Source organism: Anas acuta, chromosome 2 (genome assembly GCF_963932015.1).
Source record: "Anas acuta chromosome 2, bAnaAcu1.1, whole genome shotgun sequence".
Lineage (NCBI taxonomy): Eukaryota > Metazoa > Chordata > Aves > Anseriformes > Anatidae > Anas > Anas acuta.
This window is the reverse complement of record NC_088980.1, coordinates 15567245-15578915: the sequence shown is the minus strand read 5'-3', so window position 1 is coordinate 15578915 and position 11671 is coordinate 15567245. Positions and strand designations below refer to the sequence as shown.

At 36.5% G+C, this 11671-nt stretch overlaps 1 protein-coding gene across 2 annotated transcripts in view; it reads right to left on the bottom strand.

Annotated features, from left to right (window-relative positions):
- Positions 1–1473: 1473 nt before the first annotated feature.
- KIF5B (kinesin family member 5B) overlaps positions 1474–11671 on the bottom strand; it is a 34833-nt gene continuing 24635 nt past the window's right edge. For both annotated transcript variants that reach the window (XM_068673567.1, XM_068673568.1), the window contains exons 20-26: positions 11555–11656; positions 9611–9671; positions 9447–9518; positions 9178–9282; positions 8394–8610; positions 6442–6574; positions 1474–4017 (exon numbers count right to left, since the gene is read on the bottom strand). In XM_068673567.1, coding sequence (XP_068529668.1) covers positions 4011–4017; positions 6442–6574; positions 8394–8610; positions 9178–9282; positions 9447–9518; positions 9611–9671; positions 11555–11656 — 697 coding nt within the window. In that variant the 3' untranslated portion in view covers positions 1474–4010. The remainder of the gene's footprint in view (positions 4018–6441; positions 6575–8393; positions 8611–9177; positions 9283–9446; positions 9519–9610; positions 9672–11554; positions 11657–11671) is intronic.

Below are 11671 nucleotides of genomic sequence, written 5' to 3'. Positions count from 1 at the left end.
AAGAGAGGCCACACGGACTGAGAGCTTGCTGCTGGGGGCACCTGGGAGTCCTCCACACCCAGTCTTCTGCGTTGGGGAATGCTGAGAATTTGGTCTCTGCTGCTCTCCTTACTTGCTGGAGGTATTTATCAAAATTTCCCCCAGTTTCTTAGGTAGAAAAGATGTAGTAGATTTAGCTTGATTCAGTAATATCAACGTGCCTGGTATACACAGGCATGACTGACTCCACAATGATCTTTAAGGTATCTGCAATACGGATCTGCTGCACCACGCTGTGTGGCCCTCCACACACTCTTTTTTTTCCCCCCTAGATAGCCATCACCCTCTTACTTTCCTTTTCAAAGATAAATTAAATACAGCCTTATACAACAGTCTCATCCACATGTATTACATTTTTCTTCACATCCCTCCTCTCCCCGTTACATTGCCTAGTCGATTGATACCCTCTGCATTTTCAACTTGCAGAACAAGACTAAAAGCAGTTAAAATTGCACTCTTCCCAGTCCCACTTCACTTGCCCCTTCTCCCCTAGGAAGGATTGGTTGAGTTGAAAAAGGGCTACAAAGATGGTGAACAAAGATGGTGAAGGGCCTAGAGGGGAAGATGCATGATGGGCGGCTGAGGTTACTTGGGCTGTTCAGCCTGGAAAAGAGGGAGCTGAGGGGAGACCTCATCGTGGCCTACAGCTTCCTCATGAGGGGGAGCAGAGGGACAGGCACCCATCTGTTTTCTTTAGTGACTGGTGATAGGACCCACGGGAATGGTGTCAAGCTGAGGCAGGGGAGGTTTAGGCTGGACATCAGGAAGAGGTTCTTCACCAAGAGGGTGCTCGCACACTGAAACAGGCTCCCCAGGGAGTCCCCAGTCTGTCGGAGTTTGAGAAGCGTTTGACTTAGTCACATGGTCTGAAATTTTGGGTAGACCTGTGTGGTGATCCTTATGGGACCCTCCCAACTCCGGATATTCTGTAATTCTAGAATAAAGTGATGAAGAGAGGGGAAAGAGGGGAAGCTCAAGAAGATGAATGAGCTCAGAACCACATAGGCAAAAATCCATATACATTGATCAGTCTTTATTAGTGATTTTTCAGATGTGTTTGCTGTATCCCTTGGCAGTGTGATGGACTTAAGTGATTCAAGAGAGGTTTATGTGTAGCATACCTCATATACAGTAACACATTTTGACATTTAAAAAAAAAAAAAACACTAATACAGCTTCTTGGTTCATTCAAAAGGGACGCTGTCCCAAGCCCCTAGCTATAACAAAGTTGGACGGACTTTGGGCATGTCCCTGTCCCTCCCTCAGTTTAGGTTGTGTCAGTGAATGCCTGAGACGTTTGCAGCTTATCAGCATAGGTGACTGTAGATTTACAATAATCACAATTTAAGCAAAGATAACTAGTCAGGAAACAAGTAAAAAAATAAATAGGGACAATTTGACACACTCATGTAAAGACTGAATAAATGCACAAAATTCAAAGATTTTTCTTCTCTTTATTTAAACACAAATACATTTACAGCATGCAGGTAAGTTAAAACTATATGGCGTCTCCCCCAAACCAATTGTTTTAAATGCATCTTAAGTGTACTGAAGTTAAATCATATTCCACAGGTAGACTTGTCCTCTCATGTCAAATTTAGAATTACACACAGTAGTGAGTCAGCATTTAAGTTATGTAAATAATTTAGTTGTTCACCAGAAATAAATATTATTTCACCAAGTTCCTATCCTAAACCATCTTTTAAAAAAATATGATCTAGAGGAACATAAAAGAACCAAAGACTGCAAGTTGAAACAGCAGTGTTGAACATTCCCTGTATAGACTGAATATTAATTTACAAAAAACAGTAATTGTCCTGTCCAGCTGACCTACGACAGCCAAACCAGAAAACAAAGAGTATATATTTTATTTATTTAACACTTTAAGAGGCAGTTCTTCGTAAACTTCATAAAATGTTTAAAATAAAAAAGTTTAAATATAAAAAGGTACACTGAGCTACAGGCTATCATTTCTTTATTTTAAACAGGAATTTTCAGCACCAAAACCCACGATAATTACCTATGGAAATGAAACCCCCATTCACAGGCATGAGAAAAAAATCCTGCTTCATTTGAATGCATTTTAAAGAAAGTGGGGTTTTGCTTTTGATTGCAAATTAACAAATCAAGGCCTGAAAACCTGCAGTTAACAATGAGGAAGATAACAGACAGTATTGTTTCCATTATGAGAAATTTCAACTGAAAGGAGTTTGCCGTTCCTTTTCTTCCTGCAGAGTGCTGTCTTTAGACATGCTCTGAAACAACTGCAAGTTTGGAGTGTTTGGCAGTCTTAATAAACAGTCTTAAAAGCTGAAAACTCCCAAATAGTGAGATTTCTGACTGATACACTCAACCATTAAAAATCAAACTATTAAAAATTCAGTCTACTGTAGATATAGAAAACAAGTGGTTCAAGGTCTAAAATCTGACTACACTCCATCATAATATAAATACTTGTCTATTTATAATATAAAAGTTGAAAGTGATTTGCTGCCTGAACAGTTATAGAATCTCTACTGTTTCCAAAATAACTGATGAGTACCCATCAAAAAATTCAAACTAACACACAAAGTGGTATTAACAGGGCCTGGAAAGCTATCTAAATTCTTTCAGCAACATTAAGTTCCTTCTTTCTCAAAGGCCTGGAAACTAGTTTCTATGCAGAAGGAGGCTAAAAATTATAGTGGCTAAACCCTAATAAATAAGTTAGGCAAATTATACTAGAAAAAACTTAAAACCCAGATTCTGCTCAGTGGAAGTATTGGAGCTCAAAAACAAACAAAAAACCATTTCATTTCATTAGCCACTTTAGAGGACTTTATTGCAAAGAGAAGAAAAATATTCAACAACTACTACTTTGGACATTTCATATACCTACTTACAAATGGATTACAAATACAATTCACTATAGTGCTTTATTTATTTTTATTTTAAACACACCTCTGGGATTTCCAGATCCATAGTTTTAAAAAGCTGTATCCTTTATCAGGTATCTGAAATTGTTGCTGAAATTAATTTTAATTGAAAGTTAAAACTTTAGCCGAAAATTCCAGTACTGTGTATGCAGTGGAATATCGAATTAAATTTTAGATTGTGCTCATTTCACTATTTTACAACAGCGAAAGTGAACCATCACAGGTATAGACAAATGGATAAACAGGCTCATCAGAATGAAGCAGAATGTTTTCACTCTACCAGACTATACTGTGTGTAGAATCAGGAACAGGACAGATGAGATAATCCATTGCCAGAGTCTTTTGTAAACTTCAGTTTACTCTTATTACTGTACAATATTTAACTCTAAATAACCCGATAAACGGGCATTTAATCAGATAACAGTTACACAGCCTTGTTCATATTGAACTCTTTAGTTCTGTGGTGCAGCGCTTGCAGTGCCTCATGGCAGTTGTCGTAAGCACACTTCAGTATTCTTACACTGTACAAAGAAATTTAGTTCCAATGCTCTATGTAGCATTCCAAAAGAAAACCATACTGTAATGTAGAGTGCTGTACTAATTCAGTGGGACATGTAGTGTTACGTGATGTGAGAAAAATGAAAATATACTTAAACACTGTTGCACATTCCCTAAGACAATAAAATGTACACAAAATTAAGCTAGAAAAATTGAACTAAGATTTTCTTAATGTACATTCAGCTTGGCACAGTGCAGACTAAATTTAAGACATGAAAGACAAACCGTGTAATGAGCAGAGCTACACTTTAACTAACATGTCATTTTTCAAGACGCCAAAATTGCACTCTAGTTTGTTGGTTTTTTTTTGGGGGGGGGTATGGGCAGGGGTTAGGAAATCAGTTAGCAGAATTTGTAGAAGGGGAAAAGAGCTGTACAGGCCAGGTATAATTTATACATTTTCAAAAAATAATCCTACAGTCCCCAAAGGGAGAGATTATTGTCATGGAATGACTCCCTCTATATGATATCCAAGCCTTCTTACGCTGCATTTACCATTCAGCAACTGCAAATGAGAGAAATAAAGAAGTTAAGTGTTTGTACCTCATAAACCAAAAAAGCCAAGCTATTTATATTTACAGTAGATCACATTCATTATTTACATAGCTTTTAAGAGCTCAGTTCTTAAACCACTTAGATAAATGCTAACACAACATCTGCTTTAGAATAAGAAATTATGCAATGCTGGAAGCATTTCAGCAATGCTGGCTGTTACCAATACAAATTTACACCAAGATAAGCTGACTAATGCAATCAAGACCGGATACCCAAAGCAGTGAACATTATAATCAAGCCAATTATAACCCATCTCCATTTCCCACAACATTGCTGCTTTTGCAGGGAAGGGAGAAAACTGCCTGGGTACCACGTACCCACCTAACAGCTGCTTCAAAGTATTGCGCCTTGGCTCTTTGGGAAGATGAGGTGGGAATGAAGAGATCATTTGGCATTAATTACACTAAAGATGTTTGATCTATGTGAGGAAATAACAGCTGACTTTTTTTTTTTTTTAACATTTCCAGAATAATTAAACGGTGGTCTCCAAACGTTAAACAGCACACCATGTTTCTACTGCATCAAAACTTACACCCTAACCAGAAACTCCGATGCTTAGTATCTGTATTAATCCTCAGAAAAAAAAAAAATCTATAATAGTACTACAGATCAAAATGCTACTGACTGGTTACCTAAGTATTCCCAAACTCAGCAGATACCTATATTTAATAGCAAAATGAAGCTTAAAGTTCTTTTCCCCATACTTCCATAAGGGAGAAGTTCCTCCAAAACCAAAATAGGAGGGTTCAAATAAATTAAGACCATTGCTCTGCCTTTAAGTGCTGAACACAGTTTGATTCTGCAGCAATGGGTTAATGTGCTGATGCCAAATGTAGTATGAAAGCTTTACAATTGCTTAAGGGATTCTCTAAGTATATCATGTAGTAGGATTTCTTTTATTGTTTTGCTGTTTGTTTTTAAAAGGGACTTTAGCCAATACTTAGCTATTTTTCACTCCCTGATGATTAATCTACAAATAGTCCAAAAGTCAAAGTGCGGTCTCCTATTTAAAATTCCAGTGACCAACAGTGATCCTTCTCCAAAGCAAAATACAAGCTCAATTTTGAGCTACATATCACTGATTATATCTACGGTAAGTACTCTTAAAGAGGTATGAGACTAAATAGACTCTTGCTGGAGTTCTAGGCAACATCATTTTAGCATGAGTTTCTACATGCTCTAGGCATCTAAAAATACATTAAGTCAATCACACCTTCATATGCCTCTGCATTGGACAGCAGAGCTAGATTCACTTCATAGTTCGAGTAGCTGCAAGATTACATTCACCTTGCCAAAGTAATAATCAAACATCCATGAATTGCCAGCTCCATGGTAATTCAAATTAAACCTTATTCAAGCTTAAAGTACGTACACCACTTCAACCTCTACTTTAAGGGTGGCTACCGAACAGAACCAGGTACCCTAACTAGTTCTACAGCTTGATTTTCTTCACTAAATTGGATGGAAAACTTTGAAAAGAGATTCAGCTAATAAAAAGAAATGAATGAAAACAAGATTAATAAGCTGCTGTGGTGCACTTCAAAAAAAGAAGGCCCAGGATTTAAGCACCACACCATGCAAATCAATTATTTTAATATCATCTTCAAACTGAAGATGCAGATAACCTTAACTAAGGATTTCTAGAAGGCATTCATATTACAACACTCAAAAGTGAAGATGATGATGGAGGATGCAATAAAGCGTTACTCTTGGGTAACCAACAGACCAACTACAATGCAGATGTTAATTAAAAGACTTGATCCTGAAAGTAACCTAATACACGTAAGTACCTAACTCAGTGTAATGATTTGAGATTAAAAGAGCTTATGAGATGTATTCTCCATTTTTAAAGTACACATATTGATTCCAATTACTGTAAGTGTATTTCAATTAGGCAACATTTAAAACTTACTGGATAACGACACAAATTTTTCCATTAAATACTTCCAAACGTGCAGACACATGAAACAGTGCACAAAGTTAGAACAAACAACATAAGAACAGGGTCTTTTTTATTTCATTGCTGAATGCTTTTTGAAGGGAACCCTTTACAAATATTAGCAAGACAAAATAATTTGAACTCTCCAAACTCTTCTCAAACACTAGCTATCTGCTGTGGCTGGTGATGATATCCAATTGAATTGTTTTTACATTATGTTCTACTTCATAGGAACTCAACAACCACCATTTTAGAATAAACACCAGTTTTATAACAAAAACAACAGCATTAGTCAGGTGCATTATTCCTCTAACTATAAATTCCTGAAATAAGTTAATTTGATTACTCAAGTGATGTTATACAACAGAATGGACTGTAATACTACTAACAAAAAGCGGTTGCACACTTAAAACAAATCCTACAAGCCAAACTTACACTTTGTCCTGCCGTCCTCCACCTCCACGCAGTGCAACTGGCTGGCTGTTTTGAGTGAATGCACCTCCCCCACGAATTGCACTTGGATGAGTTGGAGAAGCTGCTGGATGCTGGCCAGGACGGATAGGCTTAGCTGCAGAAAACAAGACATGATTTACAGATATATACATACCAATTTTATCTTTCATTATTCAAATTTACTAATGCTTTATTTTACAGTGGCCTAGAAGTAATCAAAATTGAATGTACTTTGAATTAGAGGAAAACAAGTTTAGGAGATGGTATTCCAAGAACCTGTCAGATTAATATCAAATATAATAAGCCCTGAAAAATAGACAAGGTTTTCCTTTTATTGTCCCTACTAGCATTAAAGCTAACAAAGTTTCTAATAATGATTTTCCTCACATGTGTTATCTACCCCACCTAATGTATTTCTCTTTAAGAGTTCTGTTTCTGGTCAGTAAGTACTCAAATAATTCATCACTTGAAGTTCTGTGTGTTATGTTCCTATAAAGAACCATTATATCCTGCTGTTTCTCTCACACCTGCTCAATATATCACTAGTTTATTCTGCTCTACAAGCTAGTTATTTTGCTCTACAAGCTGTTCTGCATACTGGTTACTCCACAAAAAAACACTACTCCAACAAATACTTACCAGCGTATATTATATAACTTACTATATTTTGGAATTCTAGTTTTGACAGGAAATTCACAAGCTGCATATGCTTTCACAAGAGCTAGTGCAAAACTGATTGAAAGCAGTTTAACAAGACATACACAGCTGCGTAACTTTACAGAATTCTGCCATGTTAAACAGAAAACATACAAACAGATATTAAACAACAGGTAGCAACTACATCAGAGAAACATTTCTCAACTTCTGCCTTGCAGCAAACTAATCTCCTGGAACATGTGTTCAACCAGACACCTACATACAGGAAGCTTTATACCTGTGGTAAACTCACTAGAGAATTCTGTTTGTTGTCTTAGAGATCACTTGACAGAAAGATAAAGCAGGAATGCATCAGTTTTTGAACTGCCACTTGAAGAGACCAAAAAACCCATACCAGAATCCCTCCCAAAAGGCACAAAAAACATTTTAGTCTGGAACAGCTATTTACAAACCTACAGAATACAAGCAAAATTCAACTCCAATGCTTATCTCAGTTGTATCAGAATTTAAGGTAAGTACGTTGATTACTAAAGTCCTGATACAGGTGAATCCCATAATTACTGGTACAACAAAAACATTGTAACAGGCACAGGTAAGTTCTTCACAGGTCACAAACCCTCCTGGTCCTCAGTACTTGACAGCATAATAGCAGATGAGAAGGAGGACCAAGAGTATGATTGCCTTCCACCACACAGTAAGAAATTCTACTAGCTATCACATATTTTTTTTATTTTTTTTTTTAAAAGGAGGACTACTGAATACTACATGTTTTGGAACAAAGAACGAAAGATACCAGATTAAGGATTTTTGGATGTTATTTGTGGGTTTCTGTCTGCCCCCTCCCAACCTAGATGTAGAGAAAGCAAGATAATTTTTGTTGTTGTTCTTGAAGGCAATGGCAATCTCTCACATTGCCTTGAAACACCTACTTAGTCTTAGCTCTGTAACATAATTTCATAAGAATTTCTAAGACATACATTCAGTGTATTTTTTCATTCTAGGAAACAGAAAAAACATTCAGGACAGAATCCTAGATAAGACTTTCCCAGCTTGTAGAAAAGTCCAGCTATCAGAAGCCAGGTCATAGAAGAAATCCATTTAATAAGAAACACAACAAAACACAACACAATCTGACTACTAACCACAATATAACTCGTGGTTGAAAATACATTGTGTTCACGCAAGTGGACACAGCTATGGTTGAAAAATGCACATGTAAGAAGATAAAAGAGTCAGGAGAGAGAGAAGTTTTAGGAGCCAAGGGATTCTCTACTAACCAATTTGTGCAGAATGTCCTCGTCTGGCCATGTTTTTGGATCTTACAGCTTCCTTTATACGGTCTACTTCCTGCTGATACCGCTTGCGATCACGAGACGCATTCTCTTTGGCTTCCTTCAGTGCAGACTCCAAAGCTTTAACTCTTTCAGCTGTAGCCCGAAGTCGCTTCTCCAGTTTAGGAAGTTCACAGCGAAGATCTGCATTGTCACGTACCAGCTACAAAAATTGAATCTATTATTTTCTTGATGTCTCTCTCCATGGTGAGAACCAACCAACCAAAAACCCCCTGAACAGGCTATATAGTTTTTATATATATAAATATAAACTGTATATACTGTATAGTAGGGCTACTATGCTATGCATACTTAAGCTTCTTGTAAGCCTAACAGCTCAGCACTAAGATTATCATTTGAAAGCCCGTTACTGTGGAAGGACATGCTATCCAACTTAGGCACTTAAAGACTATATCCTTATTTAATCAGAGGGAAACAGGCAGGCATCCCTCAAATTGAAACAGTAACTCTAAATGCTAACTTTTGATCTTTCTTGGTTGAAATGCAACTATTTTATTATATACCCACATGCACTTAAAATGGCTATTAAATGACTCTATAGGAAACCTTGCATCTATTGTGTTGTATCAAGAAACATGTTCAAGACATGGAAATATTTAATTATAGAACAGTTACTTTATGACCAATAGGTTTTCAGTTACTTATATAATAATGGAGCTTAAGTAGCTTATCTGTTTTTAATTAAACTTGAAATTAAGCCTCACTGTACCTGCTTGTGAACCTTTGTAAGCTGTTCAAGATTATTCTCAAGGAAAGAAATCTTCTGCTTTTGTGCAGCACTGCCTCCTGTATCATCCGAGTCAATCTCAGCACTCTGCAGTAACAAAGTCAGAGGGAGGGAGAAAAGATGCTGAGTACAAATCTTAACTTACATGTTAAGATCAAGCCAGAAAAAAAAAGATCAATTCAAAGTTCAGTTTTAAACTGAAATTTACACAACAGTCCCAGACACCAAGTTTCCTTACAGTATCACTTTACCTTTTTCACTCTGGTGGCCAGATCTTGAACAAACAGCTTCCGAAGATTGTGAAGAGTCTGAAGTTCTTTAGCCTACAGTTAAGGAGGAGGGAAAAGACAAATTATATTTGAAGGAAAAAAGTAAGTATTAACACTTACTTTGGAAAGTATTCTGACTAACTTACCACAGTCTCTTCCAAACCCTTTAAATCTTGCCTCGCCTGTTCCCGCCTGTCCTGCATAACCCTAAAAGAGAATACATTCAACCTGAAGCATCTGAGCAAAACTAGAAATGTTTTAGGCCACTAGAGAGTGGTAAACACTGTATGTATAAAATGCCCTTAATTGAGGACTTCAGCTGAAAGACAGACATCACCAAAGGATGACAACACTCAAATCCACATGAGGTGGGGGAGAAAGTTGCAGAAGAAAAGAGGGAATAGTTTTAACACTGAAGGAATACGAACACATACTTTCAGCTGCAGAAATTATGAATTTCTAAAACAGGTAAAGGTAGATTTTCAGAATCAGGTTAAGGAATGTTCGGTAAAAATCTTATCCTGTGAAATGCTCTTAGTTTTGACCAGCTATGAAAGTGTTAATTAGTACCAACTGATGGCTTTAGGGTTTTGTTTTTTTTTGTTCCACCACCTTATCCCCATTACATCTGCCAAACTTTGCATCATAAGCAGTGGAATCTCCGTTTCCAGGAATATAGCCTAATGACACTACTTTTCAGAGCTGCTGTCTTCCCATTTAATGTGAAAGCACTGACTGCACCGCTAATGTTCTCTCAGAATTATATTGCAGTGCATGCCTTACTCTGACAGGACACAAGGAAGGGATTTGGACTTCTCTTTTTCTGAATCCAAGTCAGAAAAAGAAGGCCATGGAGTGGATGAAAACGAACCACTCCCAGTAAGTGGCCAGAATATTTAAGCTTCTTTTTCTCTTGAAAATTCTCCTCATACAGTTACATTATTAGACCACAGTTAAATGATTAAACATCTGAGGCAATAAAATATTCTGAAGAATGTCATCATCCATTTTCCAGTGAGGTCTGGAAAAAGTCTTTTGCCATGCACATTTATGATATACAATGGAAAATATCTGGACTGAAGGGGGAGAACTTTAATGCTTCTTATGGGTCTTTGGAAGAGCAAAGTTTCTAACACAGCAAGTGTCTTTAAGGGATTAATGATTATATATATATATATACATATATATATATATATATATACACACACACATATATATGAAGACATATTTTAGCGTGCAAAACGAAATGAGAACCACAAGTGCGTTTGTCATTATCTCGTAAGACAAGAAAAATCTACTGTAAATGACACTGAGTGGCATATGAATAAATGAGAATAAGATGGATTTACAAGACCAAAGTGCTATTAAAATTTAAATCACTTAAACCAACATTGTATTTCATAGTAAGGGTACTGAAATGAATGTGTTATGATTGGTTACTTGTACAGACCAATCAAGCCTGATTATGTGAATTATATGATTAAAAACCTGAAATTTGGTGGGTGCTTCTAAAGAAAAAGTATGTACTTTTGAAAAAGTTAAGAATACCTAACTTAAAAGACAAGTTTATACCAGAAATGGGGGTGCTACTGATAGTCTAGATAGTCTAGTAAAATTTATAGATTATGGTGAAATTTCTTTAAGTTCATAACTGCTTTTCAGCTTAACCCGTGGAAGCTTACCCACAAGTGGAATTCAATTTTAAGTTTTGCATTCACATTTCAGTGTCTATTTCAAAAAATACACTATTTGGTTACTTCATGAAGTATACAACTGTTGAATCTTAACAGGCCAGTTAGAACCAGCTGACTAGATAAGTTGCATAGAACCAAGAAGAAAATGGGAACTGTTGTAAAGTCAAGGTAAGCCTATTCTAGTCCTAGAGCATGCAAAACTTAGCTATAAAAATGAAAACGTTAACTGCTCCAACTTGTAGCATTGAGATTTGATTTGGCCTTCGTATATCTTTCATTATTTTTGTTCCACTTTTATACACTAAGGCAGTGAAAAATGAATTCATCATATCAGGTCGTTTGTTTTAAAAATACAAGTGTGCAGGAACACTTGTTTTATGCACAATTATCACTTACGTAAGCTCATGGAGTTTTCTACTCTTTTCCTGATCAGTTGCTTTCAACTTCTCATGTTCAACTCTAAGACGTTCTTGTTCAAGCATCATCTTCTGATTTTGGCTGAAGACAAAAGTA